This window comes from Rhineura floridana, chromosome 11 (genome assembly GCF_030035675.1).
Source record: "Rhineura floridana isolate rRhiFlo1 chromosome 11, rRhiFlo1.hap2, whole genome shotgun sequence".
Taxonomy (NCBI): domain Eukaryota; kingdom Metazoa; phylum Chordata; class Lepidosauria; order Squamata; family Rhineuridae; genus Rhineura; species Rhineura floridana.
The window spans coordinates 1,363,019-1,387,029 of record NC_084490.1 but is presented as its reverse complement, the minus strand read 5'-3'; the positions used below and the strand labels follow the sequence as shown (position 1 = coordinate 1,387,029).

General features: G+C 49.8%; 2 protein-coding genes across 5 annotated transcripts in view; one reads left to right on the top strand and one right to left on the bottom strand.

Annotated features, from left to right (window-relative positions):
* The window catches only part of LOC133366729 (N-acetyllactosaminide beta-1,3-N-acetylglucosaminyltransferase 4-like), a 38,473-nt gene extending 35,723 nt beyond the window's left edge, over nucleotides 1-2,750 (top strand). Inside the window, exon 3 of the mRNA XM_061590170.1 lies at nucleotides 339-2,750. Coding sequence (XP_061446154.1) covers nucleotides 339-772 — 434 coding nt within the window. The 3' untranslated portion in view covers nucleotides 773-2,750. The remainder of the gene's footprint in view (nucleotides 1-338) is intronic.
* Nucleotides 2,170-23,881, bottom strand: SRRT (serrate, RNA effector molecule). Of its 4 annotated transcripts, none has more exons than XM_061590165.1 (20): nucleotides 23,718-23,880; nucleotides 21,824-21,969; nucleotides 21,064-21,192; nucleotides 20,655-20,801; nucleotides 18,845-19,033; nucleotides 12,609-12,778; nucleotides 11,194-11,363; nucleotides 10,924-11,025; nucleotides 8,962-9,076; nucleotides 8,662-8,855; nucleotides 8,222-8,283; nucleotides 7,675-7,753; nucleotides 7,130-7,321; nucleotides 5,833-6,003; nucleotides 5,030-5,183; nucleotides 4,386-4,579; nucleotides 4,120-4,270; nucleotides 3,705-3,794; nucleotides 2,517-2,613; nucleotides 2,170-2,343 (listed from the first exon to the last, which is right to left on the bottom strand). In XM_061590165.1, exons 2-20 carry the CDS (start codon nucleotides 21,940-21,942, stop codon nucleotides 2,268-2,270), a joined length of 2,601 nt encoding a protein of 866 aa, XP_061446149.1. In that variant the 5' UTR covers nucleotides 21,943-21,969; nucleotides 23,718-23,880; the 3' UTR covers nucleotides 2,170-2,267. The 4 variants fall into 4 exon arrangements, with proteins under 4 accessions (XP_061446149.1, XP_061446151.1, XP_061446152.1 ...); XM_061590167.1 differs by having other exon boundaries at nucleotides 21,824-21,964; XM_061590168.1 differs by lacking the exon at nucleotides 3,705-3,794 and having other exon boundaries at nucleotides 23,718-23,881.
* Between the last annotated feature and the right edge of the window lie 130 nt (nucleotides 23,882-24,011).

Below are 24,011 nucleotides of genomic sequence, written 5' to 3'. Positions count from 1 at the left end.
ATTGTGGGTCAAAATGTGATCTGTATCTGTAATCTGTGTACGTCTTGTACGTTTCCACCACTGGGGGTTGCCTGGCTGGCATCGACCTGTGCCAGGGCTTTCAGTGGCAGCTCTTTCCCTCATTACCGACTTTCAGGAGGAAGTTAAACATCCCCATTTACCCAGTCCGTTGAGTGCTGAAAAATTCTGTTCTTGGCAACTCTGAAATCCCTGGCTGGGAGAATGCGATTGCTTAAAAAAAAAACTTTGCCACCCTAGGAAGGTCAGGATAAACTGAATCACCCAGAAGTAGATTGTGTAACCCTAACCCTAACCAGTGAGCCTGTGTTGGCTTGCAGGGACCGACGACATCTTTGTGAACCCAGAGGCCCTGATGGATTACCTCAGCAACCTCCCCAAAGCCTCCCTCGTGATCCACGGCAACCTGCAGAACGAGGTGGCTGTAATGAGGGAAGGGAAGTATGCCACCCCCTACCTCCTCTACCCACTGGCCCACTACCCGCCCTTTGTCTCTGGAGGGACAGTTGTGTCAGGACACTCCATCCCAGCACTCTACAAGGCATCACTTCGCCTTCCCGTCTTCCCTCTCCACGAGGTGTATTTTGGACTCTTGGCTTTGGCGGCCGACATCAGCATCCGGCACGACGGACGCTTCAGAGTGTGGGGGCCTCCGAAGGATGAACCCAGAGCGTACCAGGAGTCCTTCACTGTGCACAGGGTCTCGATGGAGAGGATGGAGGAAGTATGGAAGGTGCTTTGGGGCCTCCGCTGAACAAAACATGAACCCACGAAGTGGATGGAGTCAGCACGGAATTAGGTAGACACACACACACACACACTTGTTTGTGGTTTGGTTGACGTGTCCATCGTTCCCTCTGAAGCTCCTGGCTCGTCCCAGGCAGGGGCCGGCCAATTTAACGGCTTTTTGTTTGGACATCCTTAATCTTTAGAATGGCCTTTACCAACCTGGTGCCCTCCAGATGTTTTAGACCACCACTCCCCGCACATGCTAAAAGTGTGTAGCCCAAAACATCTGCAGAGTACCGGGTTGGCAAAGGCTGCTTTAGAAAAAATGTCTCTGTTGGTAGTTCTGGAATAGCTGAGTTTTTTCTTTTGCTCCTCAAAGCAAAGGATCTCACACAGAGCAGGTAGAAGAGAGTCTGCAGAACCCTGAAGGTCCTCTGGTGTGACCTCCCTGCTCCCTGCTTGGGATGGCTCCAAGCCTACACAAGCCTGCCTTTTTTGCTCAGTCCCTTGACAAGAGTTACACTTGTAAAATGCTCCCCCGTCACAGAGAGGGACAGCACATACACGTATGTACACAAGGAGATGTGCGGAAACTATGGCCCTCCAGCTGCAGAACTACAACTCCCATCATCCCTAGCTGGAGCTGATGGGAGTTGTAGTTCCACAGCAGCTGGTGGGCCAAAAGTCCCCCACACCTGACATACAGGAAGAAATGCACCTGAACAACAGCATCTGTTTGAGAGAGGGTGGCAGAGGAGCGCATACAAGACAGACATCCAGCTGTAGAAATCACAGCTAAGCATAGGATGGATGGCAGGAGGCCCAGGAGTGGGAGCCTGGGTTTCAAACATTAGAGATTTGGGGGAGATAAACCACCACTAGATATATATATAGAGAGAGAGAGGGCACACCCAGCTAGGTGCTTCTAGGTGACCTATCTAATAAACTCTGTACGTTACCTTCAGCTTTGCTGAAGAGGGAAGCTCTGTTTTGCAGAACTCCATTCTCCAGGGTTGAAAGAGGTTGAGCAAACCTGTATGGCACTGAAAAGCCGGCTAGGTGGGGATGGTATGCCTAAAATCAGCTTGGAAAGTCACCATCTCCTTTCCCTGTGTACCCAAATATATTGCTTAAAAAGCAATTGCTGTGTTGCCTTTTAATGGTTTTTTTTAAAAAAAGTTTTTAGATTGTTGTACATTGGCCTGATATTTTATGTGGGGGTAGTAGGTAAATGTTTTTATAAATCAATAAATGTGTGTTGAGGTGTGGACAGGCCACACAATGGTGGTAAAACAGTGCAACTGCCCCAAAATGGAGTTCAGATGGGAGAGTTTATTGAAATCTCATTGGAAAAGTTAACGTGAAACGCACACACAATTTCTTTTCTGGGGGTGGGGAAGGGAGATCACCACACAGGGAGGGTCAAGCAGGAAAAGCAGTATTTTATTTTTTTAAAAAAAGCTAGAAGAAAAAGAGGAGCAGAAAAATTAAACCCAACTTGGCAGGCCTTCTCTCTCGGCTCAAAAGAAATCAGCGTCTTCCGGGGCATCCAGGTCCCTGTATTCCACGATTGCACGAGGGTCTCCTCGGACCATCCTGTCAAGAGACGGCGGGTGAGCTGCAGATGTCTGGGCTTGGCTCTGCTCTCTCCCCTCCCAGGGAACATGACACCTACCAGGCACTCCCCTCCCTCCCTCCCCAGCAGGTTTACAGCCAAGATCTACTCTTCTGACTTTCATTGTATTTGACACACACACACACACCCCTACCTGTTTCGTGGTTTGTTCAGATAGCCACCCTGCCCTCTGAAGGTGTCATAGTTCCCCCTTCCAGCAGCATATGGGGCTGGTGGGTAAGGAGGGCCGCCTGCAACAGATGAAAAGGGGGGGGATCATCAGAACGTACACAGTGCCTATTATCAGTGTCTCTTGGGAGGGTGCCGGTGGCTTTTGTTCTTGTTAAATAAAGCAGAGTAAGTCTCATTAACGATACATACATGAATTACAAAGTCATTAAACTGTTCAATTCCAAGCAAAATAAATGAAGTTGTCTTTCAATTAATCACTAAGTTGCTCTCCTTAAACTTGTACCTATTAAACTTCTGCAAGGCTGGTTATGCAAGATGTGGGATGTAGTAGATGGAGAAGTTCTTCCAAAAACTCCGTTATCACTTACTTAAACTTAGGTACCATATCTCATAGAATAGTAGAGGTGGAAGGGGTCTCTAAGGCCATCCAGTCCAACCCCCTGCTCAATGCAGGAATCCAAATCAAAGCATTCCTGACAGATGGCTGTCCAGCTGCCTCTTGAATGCGTCATGTCGGAGACCCCACTACTCCCAAACTTTTATCTCTAAACGTAATTCCCAGGTCCATAAACATCAGTGTCAACATGGATTAAATAACCAGCGATTTGCTCAACATAGAGCCATAACAGATCCCAAAACTCCAGCGTACTATGATTTCCAAAATACAAGTACGAAATCATCATGTTCCTCCTGCCCCCCCATCTCCGACAACATATTGCTGTTCAGACTATGAAGGTGTTTTAAGCCTATAAAGTCAAGCACCACTGATAGAGGTTTTTAAAAAACCCTTTCTCCTTAACAGGCCTTCATCAACATGCATGTTGATACAGCGGGGGGGGGAGACCTTTGGCCCTCCAGATGTTACTGGACTACAACGCCCACCATCCCTAACTATTAGCTAAGCTGGCTGGAGCTGGAATCTAACCACATCTGGAGGGATCACAAGTTGGCCATCCTGCTGTGCATAATATCAGGGCTAGAATTCGCAGGCCTGCCAGTGGTGAAGTCTCCAGCATGCAGAGTCCAACAGCACTGACTTGCAAGAGTGTCCTGGGCAGTGCCTTGGACTCCTTTGCCTATTGACAGGACACGGGATGCTCCCAGGCGCCCTCTTGTGGGGATGCCAGGAGCAGAAGCGCCTTCTGCGTACCTCCGTATCCCAGGATGGGTAGGCGGGGCTGTCCGTACGGCATCAATCCCTGGGGGGCCTGTGGAGGGTAAGGCAACCCTGGGGCCATGCCTGCCAAGGGGGGAGAGAGAGAGAGAGAGACCCCTAAGCGCAAGTGGCAGAAGGGCTGCTGGTGGCTGACGGAACAGCCTGGAAAGGAAAGATCTCCCCCGCCTTGCAAAATGAGTGCCTTTTCACACAAGGCCGCATTGAATCTGTTGCATGGACCACAGGATGCCGCCGCCGCCACCACCCCTGCAACGTGGCCTCTCCTGCGACTTCCACGTCAATAGGCAAGGACATTTTGCCACCCGCTTTGTGGGGGGACGGGCGGCAGCTGCCTTCTGGCTCCCCCTGCGAGGTTTCCCAAGGAACTCCCTCCCCTCGGCCGCCTAACCTTGTCCTGGTGGCTGGTTTGGCTTGAGCTCTGGCAAGGCAGGCCTCTTGGCATCTGTGAGGAAGTTATTGAAGAACGCCACTTCCTTCTTCACCTCCTCTATCTTCTCTGCGTGCTTGTTGAAGATGTGCTTGCGGACAAACTCAGGGCCCTGGGAGCAGAGAGAGAGAAGGGGGGCACGTCTCAGGGCACTTGGTCTCCTCTCTCCCCTTCTCCCCTGCCCCAGCTGTGCTATTCAGACCCAGACCTGGGAAGCAGACACACACCTTGAACTTTTTCCCACTGAGGGGGCAAAGCCACTTGTCCTTCCCCAGCTCCTGGGTGTTTGCCGTGACAAATTTCTCCACCTCCTGCTCAGAGTCTTTCTTGCCCATCTTCTGTGCCTCTTCCTCAGACAGGAACTCCCGGGCGCTGAATAAGGGGGTCAGCTTCTCCTCAAAGGTTTTCTGCCAGTCAGATACTAAAGGTGGGGTTGGGAAGGAAAGAGTTAATGGAGAAGCTAGGACTCCCAGATCCCAGACCCTCCCCTCCACCCAACTCCCTTCCCAGAAGCCACGTCTGCCACGCAGCAGGAAAGTGCCCCACGGAGCAAGAACATCCCCAAGCAAGCCGTGGACAGCTCAAGGCTGCCACCCTGTCGACCAATTGTTCTTCCCGTGAAGAGCGATGCTCCCTAGCAGGTAAGGAATCAAGGTGTGTGTGTGGTGCATTGGCACAACAGGAATCCCCTTTGTCCACCCTGTGTTCGGTTTCCCCGTCAGCCACTGAAAGGTCTATGCAAAAACGACCACAGACAAAGTGCAACAGCCCATCTGCCCCAGAGGTGCCCTTCCAAAGCCCACTGTGCTTTGGCCCCCCTTGTAGGTGGGAGCCTGACCACAGTCCTCACGCGGGTGCGCACACAGGGTACCTTCCCCATGGGTGACGCGGTTGGGGGGGATGGGCCCCCGCACATGGATGATCCCGCAGCGGTTGGGCATCTCGTCCTCGTTGATGTACTCCGAGGTGTTGTAGTAGTCCACCGAGTGGACGATGCGCAGGTACAGGAGCAGCTTGTCCAACACCTGCCAGGAAGGAGGGAAGTCAGCCCTGCTGGGGCCTCCAGGTATGGCTGGGGTGGGTGGGGAGGCTCACAGCAGCCCCTGGTGCAGCCCCAGACTGGGGTCAGCTCTCTGTCCCGGGCTCAGTCCCCAAGGGCTGTGGGCTGAAGGCACATGAGGCCAGCACCTGCTGAAGCTAAGCAGGGTCAGGTCTGGCCAGGCCTGGATGGGAGACTGCCTGGGAGCCATGCTGCCTTGGGTTACTAGTATGAATTGAAACGCAGGGTGCAAATGTAATGAGAGCCAGTGTGGCGTTAGAGTGCTGGACTGCGACCTGGGAGACCAGGGTTCGAATCCCCACACAGCCAGGAAGCTCACTGGGTGGCCTTGGTCCAGTCTCAGCCTCAGAGGAAGGCAACGGTATACCTCCTCTGAATACCACTAGCCAACAGGGCTGGGAGAGACTCCCTGCCTGGAACCCTCGAGAGCTGCTGCCAGTCTGTGCAGGCAATATTGAACCAGATGGACCCCAACAGTCTGACTTGGTGCAAGTTGCTTCCTATTTTCCAAGCTTCCTCAAGAGACACCTCCCCCTCCAACATAGCAGGGATGGGCTTCCACTGGGAGGAAGGGCGGGATATAAATCTAATAAGCCAACTAACAAACAAGTCACCTTGACAAGCTTCTCGTCCCTCTCCACGTTGACCTCGGCTGGATTCCCTTCCTTGGGGGGCTCTTCAGAGGGCTCCCCACTTTTCCCCAGCAGCTCCTCCTCCTCCGCGCTCACCTCTTCTATCAGGTAGTCAGTGATGTTCTTTAGGATGGGATTTTGGGAAGGTAAGCTCTGGAGCGGGGAGGGGGAGAGAAGAGAGAGTGAAGGGTGGCTGCAAGCATTGTCATTGAGGGCTAAGGTCTCCCTGGAGGCAGAAGGGAGAAGGCAGCACTGCCCAACTCAGTTGAGGAAAAACAAGACCACAGTGACCTAAAAGTAACACCAGCTGGTTGTCTTGAGTCATTCATGGGCCACTGTGTTTCTCAACGGACACCCTTCCTTGCCCTGGTGCCTCTGGATGGCCATGCTGGCTGGGGCTGATGGGAGTTGTAGTCCAAAACATCTAGTCGGCACTAGGTCAGGGACACGTGACAGACCCCAGATGACTAGGCCACATGGCATTTAGCCATTTAACAGAGAATCAGTCTCCAAGGAGAGCCACTGATGTCGCTTTATGAACTAGTGACCAAGTCTGAGTATTATCTTGGTGCCCAATATGGAAAACCAGATAACCACCAGCGTAGCCTGGTCTTGTTGGCATGCTGGAGTTCCTGACTGAGATAGTAACCTAGTAACCCCACGATCTCCTTGTCGACTTGGTGGAGAGGGAGAAGGGTTTAAAGATATGTGATTAAAATATGATCTCTTTCTCTCTCACACACAAAACCAACCAGTGCTCTGTGAATCTGCCTGCTAAGAGATTTAAGATGCTGAGACTTCAACAGAGAAGGAGAGGAGGCAACAGAGAAGGAGGTTTTATTTGTATGGACTTTGCCTTTTCTAATCCATCCTGTCTTATTTATATTTATATATTAAAATGTATATATTTGTAATAAAAAGCTAAAAAATCAAGGAGATGACCCCTTCATCCAGTTCTTCATGCAACGCTCTGTCTAGAGCCAGCCTTATCTGCGAGGAGAGTTTTTAGGCCTGGATACCTGGAAGCCCTTGCTTTTCACTTTCCAGGGCACAACAGCCATCGCTCAGGTAGCTGGTCACAGGAGGTCACAGCCGTGTGGAACTGTGAGCTCTGCCCAGAGAAGCTAATAATCCCACTAGAGTTTTGAGGTTCGTTCTCTCAGCCTCCAATTTGCTCTTTGATGAGGCACAGAGAAACCCCAAGACAGAAATTTGTGGTTAGCTCACTGTGCCAACAGCCCTTCACTCTGCCCCACCCCGAGACAGCTCCCTAACTAACCGAGACTTCGGAGGCAGGGCGGGCCTCTCCAGCCCCCCACAGCTGGGTGCGGTCATCCATGGTGTGAATCAGCTTAGCTGCCAGTTTGATGTCATTGCGCAAAATCTGCTTGTGCTGTGTGATGCCACTGACGTTACGGACACGCCGGGTCAGGTCACGATTGACTCCAGGGCTCAGTTCGCAGTCCCTCAGCTGGGAAGAGGACAGAGAGTGAATTCCACACAAGGACTGACCCGACCTTTGAAACAAGAGAGGGACCCTTCCTTCTCCTCCTCCCAGATACTGGCATGCTGTGGGATTCAGTGACCAAGGATGTCAGCGGAGACAATACTGAGATAGAGAGACCATTGGTTTGGCTCCGTATATAGCAGCTGCCTCTTCCTGCTGCCTGGATGTTGCGCTTCAATAGTAATGCACAGAAGCACCACTTCTTCCTCTCTACCTCAGGAAACAGCACAAATGGGGGGTACAATTTGGAAGCTGGAGTTGGAGAAAAACAAGATGAACGTACGGCTCACAGTTGCCCCCTCCCCTCTATGCTTTACCCTAATGTTCTGCAGGTTCCAACAGATTTCCTTGATGTTGACGCTGCGATCAAATGTAACCCAACCTCTTCGGAAAAACCTGGGGAAAACAGGAAAACTGTTCAGCTACTGGGCCTCCCAAATGCCCCCCACCCCCCGCCTCAGAGTGCAGCAGCTCTGGAATCGTCACGGTGAAGTGTAGCATGTGCATCTTATCGTCCCTCCAAAACTGTTCACACAGGGCTCTCTCATTTTATCCACACAACAATCTTGCAAGGTAAGTTAGGCAGAAATATAGCTACTTACTGTTTCTCTCTTGAATTTTAGAAAATGCGTAAAAACTTCATAGTTGCTAAATCATTATTTTTTTTACTTTTAGTGGATGCCTTTTGCACCTGGCTACAGTTAGAGGTTTTAGTAAAAAAAACAAAGTAGATTCTGCAAGCGTGAAGCCTGGTGTTGTCCTAAAGACAGCCTGATAGGCCCTTTATTATTGTTGTGACACTGACTGTCCAGAGACAAACACACATGAGAAAGGGGGGGAGGGAGTTCGAAAAACAAATGTTACCTCCTTTCTGGCTGGGGATCTGAAAGAGCCACTCTCATAAATCCAGGGTACCTTTTGCAAAGCTGAGGGACAGAAAGAAAAGGAGAGCTGGACAATGAGCGATGGGGAAATCAAGCCAGACGATCCTGTCCTCCCCACCCCCGTGGCCCTCGGAGTAATAGAAGCAAAACTTCACAGGGCAGCTCCTCTGCCGTAGGAGAATGACCCATCAGGGTTGCTGAACCGCCACGGTGTTGTGGGCAGTGAACTGCCAGGCATGCCAGGGCTACTAGAAGACTGAAAGCCAGAGGGAGGAAAGACTTCCCCCCCCATCCGCCCCTGGGAAGACCTGAGCCTCACAGAGCCTTCCCTCCCTCCCTGGGGTGCATCGTAAGCCCCCCCAAGAGCGCCTGCTGTTCTTGGGCCTCCTGCAGCGCTGTGCAAGGGCCCCCCCAACTCACTGCCACGATCTCTGCCTGGGAGATGTTGGGGGCGATGTTGCGCACGAAGAGGGAGCAGGTCTTGTGCAAGGGGCGGGGCTTGGGCTCCCCTTCCTTCTCTTTGGCTTTGGGAGACTCCTCCCCCTCCTTAGCTGCCGCCGCTTCCACCGCTGCTGTCGCCACCACCGCCACCTTCTCCTCCTTCGGCTTTTTGTCTGCAGCCCCACCCCAAAAGAGAGATGGCAAAGAACTTGGAGCAACGACTCCTCCGCTCGGATTCTCTCCTCGTGCCCCCGGACCCTGCCATGCCTCTGCACCCACCTTCCTTGACCTCCTCTCCAGGGCGCCCACTTTCTGACTCAGTGTCGGACTCAGAAACACTGCCTTCGTCATAGCTGTCGTCTCCGCTGCGCTTCCGCTTGTGCTTATGGCTGGTCTGGGAGACAAAGGAGAGCCACCGTCATCCCCCAAGCTTGGTCCGCACTAAAGGCCCTTAACCCGTCCACCTCAAAAGGGCTGCGCAGGCCTGGAAGCTCATTTATGGCCCCTTAACAACCCACACTGGTGAAAATTTGCAAGTGACACCTCTGTCACCAGGAAACACCCCCCCCAAATCTCATAACATGCTAGGGCTTCCACCTTCCCGCTCTGCTACCACGCTGCAGCAGCTAAAATCCTCATCTGCCCATCATCGCTCGCCACCCATCAAGCTGTGCTGTACGCAGTGCCAAAGAAGCAATGGCGTATCCTGGGCAGATGTGGAATTTGGCACCAGGCACAGAGCTGAGAGTTCATTTAAAGTTTAAATTTGGCCTCAGTTACTTTTTAGGTAAAGCAAACCGTCTCAAGTGCAGGGGTGAAGAACCTGATGCTGGATTACAACTCCCATCACTCCTGCTCACGCACCATGCAGGCTGCTGGCACCGAGGAGCCCAATGGCATCTGAAGGACCAGAGGTTTCCCTGCCCCAGCAGAAGACAGAGAGCACATGGGGCCAAGGAACCTCCAGGCTGGATTACTGTAATGCACTCTATGTGGGGCTGCCCTTGAGGTTGGTCCGGAAGCTGCAGCTGGTGCAAAATGAGGCAGCGTGACTGCTCACTGGGGCAGGGTATCGCCAACATGTCACCCCGTTGCTGAAAGAATTGCACTGGCTGCCCATTTGCTACCGGGCCAAGTTCAAGGTTGTGGTTTTGGTGTACAAAGCCCTATACAGCTCGGGACCAGAATACCCGAAAGACCATCTTATCCCTTATATACCCAGCCGATCACTGTGCCCTGCAGGTGAGGGCCTCCTGCAGATACCATCTTATCAGGAGGTATGTTCTGCATAATAGAGGAAGTGGACCTTTAGTGTAGTGGCACCTGCCCTGTGGAATTCCCTCCCTTTGAATATTAGGCAGGTGCCATCTCTGTTATCTTTTTGGCGCCTTCTGAAAACCTTCCTCTTTCAACAAGCCTTTTAAGTTGAGATCTTATCCCAGTCTGCGTCTGTGTTGGAATTGCTTTTTAATATGTTCTTAAACCTTCTTTTCTGAAACGTTTTTAATTTTAGACGATGTTTTGAAGGTGCTTTTTTAAAGAAATGTTTTTAAAGATGTTTTGTTTTAATGTGTTTTAAAGTTTGTTTTTATGATGTTTTAAAGTGTTTTTAGTGCTTTTGTTTACCACCCTGGGCTGCTGCCGTGAGGAAGGGCGGGATATAAATCAAACAATAAATTAAATAAGTCAGTCAGTCCCCAGTGAAGATGCAAGAGCTGGCCAGGGCAGGATGGGGTGGAGATCTGAGTGCTCTGTGTGTCTCTTTAGCTCCCAGATTCAGAGAGGCAGACGAAGTCCTGCTCAACACACACAGATCGGCACACATCTGCTGCCAGAGGGAAAGGTTGCCGGCCTCATGCCCTGCTGGGGGGCTTGCGAGAGGCATCTGGTTGGCCACTGTGGGGAACAGAAGACTTGACTAGCGAGACTTTTGGTGTGATCTGGCAAAGCCCTCCCTACTCTGCACTGTTTATCCCTGGAATAAGGTCTGGCCTTCCTCGACATAGGCCAGGAGATTCCAACCCCTGCAGGGCTGCATGTACCTGACCCTGCAACTGGAGTGCCCTCCCACTCCAGAGCTCAAGCTGCCCCGGTCCCTGTGGAAGTTCTGGCCTGCCCAGTCCAAGAGAGCCGGGCTGCTCCCCTCTCCTGTCTGCCCGGCCTCCTGGAACCAAAGAAGCACTGCAATGAGGGACCCCAACGGGACAGGAGTGTCAAGGGTCTGCCCCCCAAAAGCCGCACCTTTTTCGCCTCTTTGTCCGGCTCCTCCTCCTTCTCGCCCTCTTTCTCCTCGTCTTCCGAGGCCTTCTTCCCCTTGTCTTCCGCAGCCTCTTCGTCGCTCGTCTAGGAGAGCAGAGCACGCGTCTGAGATCGGGGGGAGGAGGCGCCCCCTGCCCCCACCCCAGGGCCAGCCAGCTTCCTGCTCAGCTGAAGAGTGGCAAGGGAGGTACAGCCCCCAGCAAGGGGTCACGACCGCACCCGTCTCGACTCCCTTCCCTCCCCAAGCACCACCTTCTTGGCCTCCTCTTTCTTGTCCTCCTTCTCCGAGTCTTTGCGGTCCAGTTCCGACAGCCTGTTCTCTTCCTTCTTCCCCGATTCTGCTTTCTCCTGACGCTCCTCCTCTTCCTCCTGATCCAGGATTTTCAGGTCGTTCTCAGTCCCGCCTTCCATCTTAATGACAGCTGCAGGGACAGAGGGATCATCATCAAGATCCCAAGAAAACATCCCCCCGCCCAGCCCCCTTTCATTTCACGATGCAGGGGAGGAAGGACAACTCAGGCCAACAAGAGCCTCCCTTTCCCTGGTGTGGGCCCCCACGCGTCACCCCTCCAGAGCTGTAGAGAGATCCCAGCCTACTCGGAGAGCAGGCAGCCACTCCTGCTTGTAACAGCCCCCATGGCAGTGCCAGCTGCTCTTTGCAGATCTCAGCACTGCTCCTAACACTGGCAGGTGGCTGGGCTTCTGCCACTGGGCTGATCAGCGGGGACTGCCAACATGGCGGCTTCCCCCTCTCTTGTCCCCTGCGCCCCTTTCTCAGCTCACTGCTGTACAAGCACCAGAAGCCTTTTCTGGGCAGTGTTGGAGAAGGAGGGCAGCGTCCTCAGTAGGCACATGGTTTTGGAACAAATGACCAGAGAGCCATAGCTCCGTGGCAGAGCATCCGCTTTGCATGCAGAAGGCCCCACGCTCTATCCCCAGTGGCTTCTCCAGGTGGGTCTGGGAGAGTCTAGACTCCCTGCATGAAACCCCGGAGAGCCACTGCCGGTCAGAGTAGATGACACCGACCTAGATGGCCCAAAGGTCCGACTTGGTATAAAGCACAACATGCCTTTAAGGATCCCCATGCAGGCAACACAATCAGCAAGAAGAGCCCAAATATGGAAACATACAAGCAATAGAGGACAATGAACAGTAATACTTCAGAACCATTGGTTATAAATCTGTTTCAACCATCAAGTCTTTCTCAAGTACGTCCTTGAGAAACAATTCTTGCTTCGTTCCGCATCTTGGAGAAGAAAACTGCTCAGCTAAAAGGCTTCTCATCACCCACTGAGGCACAAGAGGAAATACTTGGGCGCTCGCCCCAAAGAAGGTTGTTTAGGAAACCTTCCGTAGTATTATTGCTCGTGGTCCTAGTTGCATTACCCCACATGTGCCCAAAGTGCGTATGTTTGCTCTTTGAAGTACATTACAAGCCTCATTTCCCCATTTGCAGGCCTTCTTGCTGATTGTGTCCAACTGTGTATAAGGCAGCTTGCTAACGGTGCCAGCCTTCCCTTGAGGCTTTAAGGGGCAACAGGGCCACTCACAGGCACTAAGGCTATTCTTGCCTTTCGTTTCTGACCAAGGAAGACCCGATCCACAGTCCCGCCTCCGCACTTCTCCTACCCCTCCCCGCCTCCAGAATTAAACCAAACCAAGCCTACCGGCATCCAGGACTTTGATGATGGCACTGGCTTTGTCGATCTCCAGCTGCAAGTTCTCAAACCAGCTGTTGTCCATGAGGTAGAGGAAGACGCTGAGGCGGTTTTGCAGGGCACTGTGGGATTCCTGCTTCCGCCTGCCGGCTTCGTCTGGGTGGTATTTGGATCGGAACCTGAACGGAATCCGAATTTTCAAGGGTTGGGGGGGTAGGTGGGGAGGAAGAAATGGACAGAGAAGGACAGGGGAGAGGGAGACTTGTGTCAGCCAGAGAAAGGGAACTGGGAGCTCACCCCTTGGCCAATAATCCACACATGCAAAGCAAGGGAGGAAGGGAGGGAGGGAGGGAGGGAGGAAACGCCAGGCGCTGTTTGGTTTTTTTCCTGTAGAGATGGCAGGGAGGAGCGGCAGGAGGGAGAGGGAGGGGGGCATTGCTGGGACAGGTTGAGGAATCTCTAGGAAAAGAAACTGATCCCTGGCAGGGCAAACAGAAGCCCTGAGGGTCTACAAACCTTTTGCAACAGCCTAGGGTTTGTGCCCAGGCTCTGAGGGCAGCCCAAGGCCCAACTCGACAGAAAGGGAACCTCTCACTTCTGTTGCCACAAAAGCGGCATGTGTCGGTGGAGCTGACTTTGGGGAAGGCAGGGGGAGAGAGACGCTTTGCAACAACTGGCTGGTGGTGGGGACTGACTCCATCTAAGGAATGGCCAGAACTGCGAGGGGAGAGGACCCTGCCAACTTCGCTCTCTCCTCCTCGGCCTGCCTGGCTTGACTCAGAGCACTGCGGGAAAGTTCTTTTTTTCTTTTGCTTCTTTCTGCAGGTCCTTCAGGAGATCTCCATCAACTTCAAGCCTCTACCCCTCCTTCGTCTTAAGGCTTCTCTGGTTGCTCCTTAGGCCTCTCCTCCTGGCCTGACTCACACCCGTGGCCATCTCTTGGCTGCCCGGCCGCCCCCTGTAGCGGAAACAGACTCTCCAAACCCCACTGCTCTGAGGCTTCCCAGCTCCCTCACCCCACCACCCCCGCTGCCTTGCCATGACTGCCACCTCCTGGCCTCCCCTAGCCAAGCCCTCTCTGCCAGGCAGGGACCACGAGCCCTCAGGGACGGAAACACAGCCTGCCAGTGTCCTGCACGGCTCACTGCTGGTACTAACCATGCGCCCTCGTGGTGGAGGGGGTGTTTTAAGGAAGGGCAGCCCTAGCTGGATTAAAGCCTCAGCTTGCCTCTTCCTCAAGAGGCTAGGGGTGGAGCGAGGGGAGAGCTAGCTCCAGAGGGTCTCTTATGGGAAAGAGGTAAAACTCTGCTGGGAGATCTGGAGGGTGTCTTCTTGTGATGTAGCCATTTACTGGGGACGCGTGATGCTCTCAAGATTGGGGCGGGGCGGGTGGGAGAATGTAAAAGCAGCTTTGATAGGGAAGGCAGTTAAGGGGGGGGATGGAAGTCAATACAACCAAATCCAAAACACGCCTTCTACAGTTTTACCTTGCAAATACAAGATATGCGTTTTAGATTTTTTTTTCTCTCAGCTGATTTAAGAAGACAGAACACGTCATACATACACTGAGGGGAGTCACACTCCGAGCCTTCCAAGCGAAGAGAGTTTTCTTCAGCGGATTTTAAGAAAAAAAAACAGGTTTACCAAGATTGGAATCTCTCTCTCTCGCTGGGCAGCAGGACTTGACAAAAAAGAGAAGGCTCCGTGCCTGCAATTCCCCTGCGCTGTCTACATCCTACCAACTCACATTCAGCTAATCACTGCATTGTGCACAGTGAATACCCTGACTGTCTAAGCTGCGGAGGAAAAAAAAATCACCAGCGGAGAGGAAGGAAAAAAAAAGTATTCAAGGCTCTTGGGTTTGTTTGGCTTATTTATGGATTCTCCAGGTTGAGGACAGATGGTTTTTGGAGTCTCCTGTGAGAGGTTCTTGGGAGGAGGGGAGAAAAGGCCAAGTTATTACAGTTAACATCCAGAACAAAAACCAAAAACTATAAAAGGAAACTAAAACGGTTAAAAGTGAATAGAGAGACAATTGTGTCTGGAAGAGGGACAGCATACGCCCCCCCTTCCCTCCCTCCCTCCCTCCCTCCCTCCCCGTCTTCCAAAGCCATGGCAAGGGACCCCTCCACTCTCCAGGTGGGCAGACTCCTCACCCCACATCCAGAGAGATATCACCTTCCGTCCCCACCCACCGCCTCCCTCCCTCAGCCTGGAAGATTCACTTCAGCACCCAGGGATGACAGCAACCCAATGCCCCAGGGCTGGGAAAGCAAGCCAGGTTCTTAGGCAAAAATCATGTCTTAAAGCTGGGATGCATGTGCACATCAGGTGCCGCACACTCTCATGTCTCATAAGTCATTTCCCAGCTCAGGGTGCTCCACTGTCAACGCCCCCCGAATGGGGTCTCCTAGTTGATGCCCTGGGAAGTCTATACCCCAACAGTGCCTGCCTGTGCTGAGTTTACAGTAGCTATCACTGGGTACCCCGTAATCCCGAGAACACCTCAGAGGGAGTCAGCCCCAAGTTATTGGCACAACAATGCACTTCCTGCGCACTGCTCCTTGGATGTAATTTGTTCATTTAGGGTGCTCCATTGAAAACTAAAAGAACAAGGAAGCAGAATTTAACAGAAGCGAATAGGACCTACTGCTGTGATTGTCTTAAATAAATAATGCGTCCCTTACTCTCCTATGAGCGTTTGGAGATCCCGAAATGTCAGCATCAGAACTTAACAAAGGATTGGGGGGGGATTTAGCTAAACGGAGGGAGTTCAATTCATTGCTGGAAGACTCTGAACTCAAAGCTTAGCTCTTGAGAAGAGCCATTGTGTGCTCTGAAGGCAGCCACCAGTTTACTCAAGAGCAGCGACAATTCTAGGAGACTACAAAATGTGCAGGATGAGGCCTTCCTTAGCAAGTTCCTCTCATTCTCGCTCCCCCTCCTCCCTGAGAACCTGACTGAGAGGGGTTCAACCTGTGCCCCGTCCTAGTTAACCATTTTTAGCAGGCCAACAAATACATACTAGTGTGCTCTGTTAAAAAAACAAAAAACACTTCCATCTGATGTGCCAAGCGCCATCCCTGTCCTCAGTAAAAGAAGCACCACCACCCCAATATCTTGTCCCTGACCACCTGCACAGAAGTGGCATCCTTAATTCGCAATTTATCCTCATTGCAAAACTGACTGATGGTGGTGGTGGGAGTTTGCCTGGAAACAGCCCACATAACAGAAGTGAGGTAAGAAGCGACTGAGTGGCAGCCCATTAGGTGTCCCCCTGCCCCAAATGTGTCCCCCCCCCAAGCTTTCCATTCTTCACCTCTATCACCTGGATCCAAAATAACTGTTGTGTGCTTGGAAGGTGAGGTTCAAATAATTAAAAAAATCTGCAACTTAAATGCATTCTGAAAGCCAACCAGGCCTTGGCTACCCTCGTTAAAACAAAACAGACCCGAAGGAGACTCAGAGACAAGATGACAAGCACCTTATCACAGGGACCCCCTCCCTCCCAGCCGCTTGGGAAGCTTCCACAACATCCCTTCAGATTTTGGCAACAGGGCAGTGAAAACGGTATAGCCACCTGGGGGCCTGAATAAGTAACAGGACTGGCCAAGGCCAGAGCGCCGCATTGATCAACAAATCCAAGCCAAGACTGCAAGAAGCCCTTCACCTGGGGACAAGTTTTTTGTTGCAAATTGGGAGAGAGGAGCTGGTTCCTCATTTCTTTCAGGTTACTTATGTGCTGCAAATCAGCAACGTAAATATGTGCAGGCAAGAGAGATGAGAAGAAGCTGTGACTACTAACTCAAGACTGCCATCATGACTCTGCTCAGCCACTGACACTTGCTGGTGGCCTTCTTAGTAGGGGCACCCAGACAGCAGAACTCAGCCTATTCCCTTCACTTTTATTTTTACAGAGATTAGGGAAGATTGCATTATTCAGTGTGGATTCTGTACCCCAAAGCAGCTAGTAGTTTGTCTGATTCTTTCTGGATTTTTTTTTTTGGGGGGGGGACATATTATTTTCTTTCTCATGTTAATTCTTACGTTACACAATTTTAGGGATTCTGCTGGAAAACAGCCTATGAACTTTTAACAATACACAAACTTTTGTAGCTTTGAGAGGTCATTCTAGACCAAAGAGAAATCAGGGTTCCAAATTGGTATCCTAAAAGCATAGAGTATTCAGCCATGTCAGTTCAGAAGTACAGCAATGACAGGAATTAGGAAAAACAAGACAACTGAATTATGAAAAACTGTTTCTGATAAATGCAGAGATTTTGCAAGAGAGAGGGGGAATTGGGGGCAAAGCAGCTCAGTAGTTTGCTTGCCCATGGATTTAGCTGATAATGGCTACAGTTGTACATAACAGTATGCCATGGTTTGTTCAAAAAACTGCATGAAAACAAGCTACGATTTGTTGCTCCAAGGGCTGCTTTCTTTCCTAGCTGATCTTGGCTGAATCTGGGATGGGGTGGCCAAACAAACTACAGTGAAGCAAAGCTATGGTTTCAGCAAACCATAGTTAGAACAAGCCATGGTTCACAAGCCAACAACAAGCCATAGCTATTATTACTACTACTACTACTACTACTACTATTATTTATCTCACTGAGAGGCTCGGAGGGTAATGACAAGATCCAGGGCCTTTTCGGTGGTGGCCCCCGAATTGTGGAACAGTCTCCCCGAGGAGGTACGCCTGGCGCCTACGCTGCTATCCTTTTGGCGCCAGGCTAAAACCTTCCTATTCTCCCAGGCATTTTAATATATTTCTATGTATTTTACTGTTTTAATGTTTTAGCTATGCTAATATCATTTAGTGTTATTATGAATTTGTATTTTTATCTGTGATTTTGTTCATTTATTGTATTATTGTATGTCGTACACCGCCCAGGGAGCCATTGGCTATGGGCGGTTTATAAATGAAATTAAATAAATAAATAAATAAATAATATCTCGCCCTTTCTCCCAGTAGGAGCCCAGGGTGGCACACTGTGGTTTTCTGCTAGAAAACAAACCTTGGTTAGTCTTTGGGGCTATGTTTGTACCTTCAAACAAAACACACTTTGGCAAAAATGGCCCGTGTGCAAACCAGGCTAATGTGGAACTTCTCGTGATACAGACATGACACACAACTGGTCAATGTTGAGCCCCAAAGTGCAGAGGAAAACCTGGTAGTTAGTACAGACGGCACGTACAGGATGAAGGGCTAGATGAGAATAAAATAGACTTCCAAAAAGGAAGTTAGGAGACGTGTGCTTTTTTTTTTTTTGCATGCCTCAGTTCACCTCACGTAATAGCTCAGTTCTCCATTCATTCTCATGCCACTCTTCCCACACTGAGTATTCTTCAGCCTTCCATTTTGTCCTCCACCACTTCACTGACATGGCCCTCTCGGCAGCATTTCCTCTTGTTCCCATTTCATGGATTACAGCCAATTGCCCTACGTCACAGCCCACTGGACCTGTTCTAAATCAACTATCCCCAGCTGAGCACCCTCCAGATGCTTTGGACGGCAACATTCGTTCATCAGCCACAGCCAGCATGGCCCAGTCAGGGATGTTGAGAGTTGTAGTCCAAAACATCTGGAGGGCGCCAGGCTGGGGAAGACTGAGCTAAATATTCTTACATTGTTGACAACAGCCAACCGATTTCATTTGATGTGTTGGCTGTAACAGAGTTCTCCCATTTACCAACGATGTGCTGTTCTCTTTAAACTAGACATGTAGATTAGGAAGTATGAATTAGCACCCTGATCCAATGGTCCACAGGAGACAGAATGCCTCAGCAAGATCAGCACTGAGAAAAGGGCTTCTTCCAGATTGTGTGTGTCTGTCTGTCTGTTGGGGGGGGGCACAGTTCACTTTCCCAGCACCCAAGCTGCCCATAAAAAAAAATGTTCAGGGAGTCCCAGGAGATGTGTGCAGACATTCCTTCTACAAGAAAAAGCTAGAAATCTCTTGCTATCTTTGTGTTTTACACAAACTATTTAAGGTTCTAGGAATTCTAACCAGCTACTCCCAACATCAGAGCAGGAAGAGGCAGCCCTTCTGCATGAAGAAGGTCACAAACATCTGAAAAAACTACCAACCGGTTGTTTAAACATCATTCCACTCTGAAGGCTTGCTTCTTAATTAGTTCACTAGCTGTGCACAACCACAGATATACACCCATGATGGCTCCCTCCTCTCCCCCCCCCGCCCCCGCAGTCCAAGGCAAAACAGCTCAGCCCACGAGAGACGTACCACTCTTCATCCTTGTGGGCCAAGAAGAAATCTTGCATTTTCTGGCGCTGGAAGTCGAGCTTGTAGTCATTGTAGCGCTTCACAGCTTCAGTCTCATCAACAGAATCATCCAAGGACAAGAGGAACTCCTTGAAACTCTTCATCACAGGCGGGGCAATGCCCAGGTCCACCTCTGCAATGTTCCCCAGCCTGGGAAAAAGAACAACATGGGTGCGTTCTCACTGTTCAACATCTCCAAAGCAGTCTAACGTACAGGCTACTCTTTTAAATCCAGCAGTGCTCTGCAGACCATTTTCAAGTGCACAGCTATTTAGCTAGAAATATTTTATTTCAAATTTCATACATTAATATCAGGTTCTTCAACACCAAAATGTTCCCAGAGTGGCTAATAAATCAGAAAGATTAAAGACAACCTGGTAAAATCAGACATAAGCAGTAATGATATCATAGGTGAAAACAAAAGGACATTAAATCAGTATTTAAAAAGCCTAGGCAAATAATTTATTTATAACCCACTTTTCTACTATACCGGAGTGGCATATAAGAAAACAATGGAACCATACCGTAACCTGGTCCTAAGCCATTTAGGGTTTAAAAGGCCAGAACCAGCAGAACAACCCAGTTTGGAACAGCTGTGAAAAAGGGCAAATTTCATGCTAGGAGTTTTTAGGAAATTATAGATTTGGAATACTCTGCACACTTCTGGTCGCCTCACCTCAAAACAGATATTCTAGAGCTGGAAAAGGTTCAGAAAAAGGCAACCACAATGAGCAAGGAGATTGAGTGACTCTCATGTGAGGAAAGGTTGCAGCATTTGGGGCTTCTTAGTTTAGAGAAAAGGCAAGGAAGAGGTGACATGACAGAAGTGCATGGTGTGGAGGAAGTGGATAGAAACTTTTCTCCCCCTCATATAATACTAGAACATCCACAGAGTCATCCAATGAAGCTGAATGCTGGAAGATTCAAGGCAGAATGCACTTCTTCATACAGCGCATAGTCAAAACTATAGAATTCACTCTCACACGTGACAGCTGCCATCTTGGAGGGCTTTAAAGGAGGATTGAACAAATTCATGTGGAAAAAGGTTATCAATGGCTATGCTCTGCCTCCATGGCTAGAGGCAATATGCTTCTGAATACTAGTTGCTGGAAACTGCAGGAGGGAAACACTGTTGTGGACAGGTCTTGCTGTGGGCTTCCTTTTGGGGCATCTGGCTGGATGCTGAACTAGATGGGCTACTGGCCTGATGCAGCAGCCTCTTCTGATGTTCTTGGCAAGATGAATCTGGGTGGAAATAGGATGCCAATGGAGCTGACGTTTGTTCAGAATTACATTTTCTATGAGTACTAGGAAAAAGGCCTGGCTGCTGCATTTTGAACCAACCAAAGCTTCCAGACCGTCTTCAAAGTCAGTCTGACATAAGAGTGCATGTTGGACTGCACTCTGGAGGTAAATGCAGCATGGATGGGTGAAGCCAAGTCTTCCCTCTCCAGGTATCAGCCAAAGCTGATCAAACATAACCTTCCTATGTGAGTTGTGTTTTTGTGCCTGGGGATGAGCTGCACAACACGTGGGCTAAGACTGTGCTAATATTTACTTCACCACGTGAAAAGCAACAGGGAGATGTTTTATTATTTGTATCCACCTGCTCTTGCACAGACTACAATTTGAGCTCAAGAAAATAAACATTAACTGCTTGACCCCAAAGTCTCTAATCTTCAAGCAGCCTGAGGTCTCACTTAATGGACAAGGAGGCAGGACCGCAAAGGTCACCTGGCTTGAATAAGTAGATGAGCTCAGATTGGCTTACCTGGCTTGGATAGGTAAGATGTGATGCTGCGTCACGTGCATTTCAGGGTGAGCCCAAGGCTGGGGAGGTCCATACGTAGGGCCAGCGGAGACCCCACTATACGGCATCTCATAGCCACTGTGATAGGGGTCTGTTGTGTGTTCATCCCTGCAGAAGTGGGGGTTGGGGATTAAAATCATCAAGAGGATTGGGAGAGAACCAAAGTGTTCATCGATCATGGTTTCTTCAGCAGGGTATGTGGTTAAATGAAATAATACCTTTTGTGTTGTTTTGGGAAATTGATTGAAAAGGCCGTTTTAAAACAACTTTTTTCTTAACATTCAGTGGCAGCCTGCATTTATGCTTCTGAACTACCTAACACAGAATAAGAATGGAAGAAGCAACACAGAGAAGATAAACAGCCACCTACCAGTCTCGCCGCATCCGTTTTTGTGGAGGACTCAGCTCATGGCGAGGTGGGGAGAACCGCTCCCGCCGGTTCCGGTCATAATCGCGATATTCACCTCTGCTCCGCCGTTCTCGGCCCCTGTCCCACTCCCTGGATGGAAGTAGTACATAGCTGGTATGGAGTGCAAACACAACTTGCCCCTCTCTGCGGTTGACAGGGCAGAAACCAACCCAAACCTGCTCTCCGTGCCATGTAAAGAAGAGTCTCTGACAAATATTTCAGGGCCTGTTTTAGGTGGACTTTCCCCTTCTTCTCTCCCCCCACCCCCCACTAGGGCAATCTACCATCAATTGTCCTGTGTGAAGGATTCCAGGGGAGAAAATAAGGAAACTGAAGACTACCTCAGAGCCTTCTCCAGCTAGACTTCCCCCAACACCACCAGGGCAACTTACCATCAGCTGCCCTGTGGGAAAGATCCTGATGATTTTTTAACATGTCAAATTTATTTGTTGTGTTCTTAAAATACATAATTGTAAGCAGCCTTGGGAAGATTTATATCCTGAAAGGTGGGATATAAATCATTGTTTAGAGTTCCGATTTTGAAGATCCTCACAAGCAAAGTAAAGCATATAGAGATCATTCCTGTCTTACAGACTGGGGAAAAAAGGCTGAAAGGACTTTCCTAATGCCACAGGAGAAAAGACTTCACTTTGGTCTTCTAGGGCACAGACCGACTCTCCAGTCACGTCCCCTTTCTATTCCCCAGGTAGCTTGATCATACCTGTCGCTCCAATCATCTCGCCGTCTATCATCACGTTCTCGAGAACGATCATAGTCACTCCTCTCACGTCTGAATTTGTCCCTGCGCCTGCGATCATACTCATCATCGCTATCGCCCATTGTGGTAGGAAGTTACTGTCTTCTGTTCTGCAGACAAGCAAGAGGAAGTTAAGGTGAGGGGTCCAGCACACCTGCCTTGAAGGTGAGAAGTTTGAATCAGGATTCGTAGCAAAGCACAATTCAAAAGAAAGAGAGGATAAAATAAGTGTGTCCACCCCTAGAACTGGAACAAGAGAAACAGAGGGAAATAATTTGGGGCCATGGGGAAAGAGGCCTCACGTGCAGCAGTAGGACATAATCACTCATGAGCAGTCTTGGCAACAACTGAGAAACAAGGGTTGGACATAATTTCCACTGCCTGGGTGCCAGCACTACATCATCTCTGCTGATAGAAGCAATTCTTGCTTTCCCTATATGCCTCCTGGCTATTCTAATAGTAGAGATGTGAAGGCTCGGAAAAGACCCAGAAAAATTCAGAAAAAGATGTGTGTTTTTCTGAAGCTGTTTTTGGTTCCCCCCCCAAATGGAAAAATTAAAAAAATGAATTATGGAATGTTTTATGTTAGCATGATACATAAAATGTTTAATTGAATCTTGGTCCCCCCCCTTTTTCTGTTCTTTTTATGGGAATGGATGCTTTATATCTGCTTGACACTGTGGAGGACTAGTGGAGACAAATAATTTTCTGTTATTAATGCTGATGGTTTCTTCTGGTTTTTTTTAATTGTTTTTTGCCTGTACCTCATAAACTGGCAAAACGAAAGAGGTTCCTTACAGTTCAGATGTTTCTTACAGTTCAGGATCTTGTAAATCCATTTGTTACAAAAAAAAGTAAAAATTTAAAAAAGTAAATTCAATTTGTAATAATTGTTTGAATAAAATATACTTTTAATATACCAAATGTGATGTTTTTATGCCAAACCAACTTGTACATAATTACATTTTATGTTCCTGAAGTAACAAAGTGACGTTCAATCTGTAAAAAGTGCTAATATTGCATTTTTTCAATTTTTCTGAAAATTTCTGTTTTTTTCTGGAAAAAAACAGGGAAAAATCAGTTTTTTTCCATGGCTTCAAAATTTCCAGAAATTTTACATCTCTAGCTAATAGCCCTCAGTAATGGAGAGCAGCACCCTCCAAATCCAGGTGCAACATTTATTTGTGCAAAGAGGGAAGAGTGGATGTGCATGCACGAAAACAACATAAAACCACTGACAATTCATTAAGAAGTTCAATATTATCATTTGCGGACTGAACTGCCGCATCATTTTTAAAATTGTGCTGCATACATTAATTAGCTTACTAATACCAGGATCATAGAAACATCAAAACATGCCTTATACTGAGTGAGAACATTCCCCCATAAGGTTTTTTTTGGGGAAGGAGCCCCCCCAACACTTACACACACCGCCCTTCCAAGCACTGAACCCCACCACCATCATCGTTTAACACCAGTTGCTGGAAGCCACAGGTGGAGGGAGTTGCTGCTCTGGAGTTGCAGAGCCTCTTTGGGGGCGCCTGGGTGGCCACTGGGGATCAGGGTACCCTTTCCCCCCCTGCCGCCCTGCTTTGGCCTGACCCAGCTGCTGCAGCCAGGCTCTGTTCTTACGTTCTTACCTCCTAACAATAAGCCCCAAATCTATTCCCCCCAAGCCCTGGACTGGCCAGAACGGGGAGGGCCACCCTCGCTCAGAGACAGAGTCCACAGGCGGACTCGCTCACCCATCTTCCCTCCCTGCCTCCCTCCCTGCCCAGAGGCGCTCAGCGCCCAAGCCAGCCAGCCAGCCAGCCAGCCAGCCCTCTTACTCCCCAATAACTCCCCGCCCGGCCCTCACCAGTCACGCCAGGGAGGAGGAAGTGGCCGGAGGCCGGGGCCTTTCCTTCTTCCTCGCCCCTTTCTTTCTTTCGTTCTTTCTTCCCAACGCGCCTCGACGGTTCTCTTTCCCTCGCGCCGGAAGTCTCGTTCGGCGTCAAAACTACTTCCGGCGTCTCATCCTCCAGAGAGCGAATCGAGCAAGAGAAGTGAAATGACCCGGATGTGCACAAGGGCGATGGGGGGAGAAGAGGGAACTTCCGGTATCTCTTTCTCTCGTCTTCTTGTTTTAGCTGGTGAGCGTTATTTGGCTTCC

Bases quoted from the DNA above. Each gene is read 5' to 3' on its own strand.
- SRRT (XM_061590165.1), bottom strand. From the start codon at position 21,942: ATGGGCGATAGCGATGATGAGTATGATCGCAGGCGCAGGGACAAATTC. The intron at 12,779-18,844 runs GTACGTCTCTCG...GATTCCGTTCAG, and splicing joins GCCCACAAGGATGAAGAGTG to GTTCCGATCCAAATACCACC. The intron at 5,184-5,832 runs GTGACTTGTTTG...CCTTCCTGGCAG, and splicing joins GGGACGAGAAGCTTGTCAAG to GTGTTGGACAAGCTGCTCCT.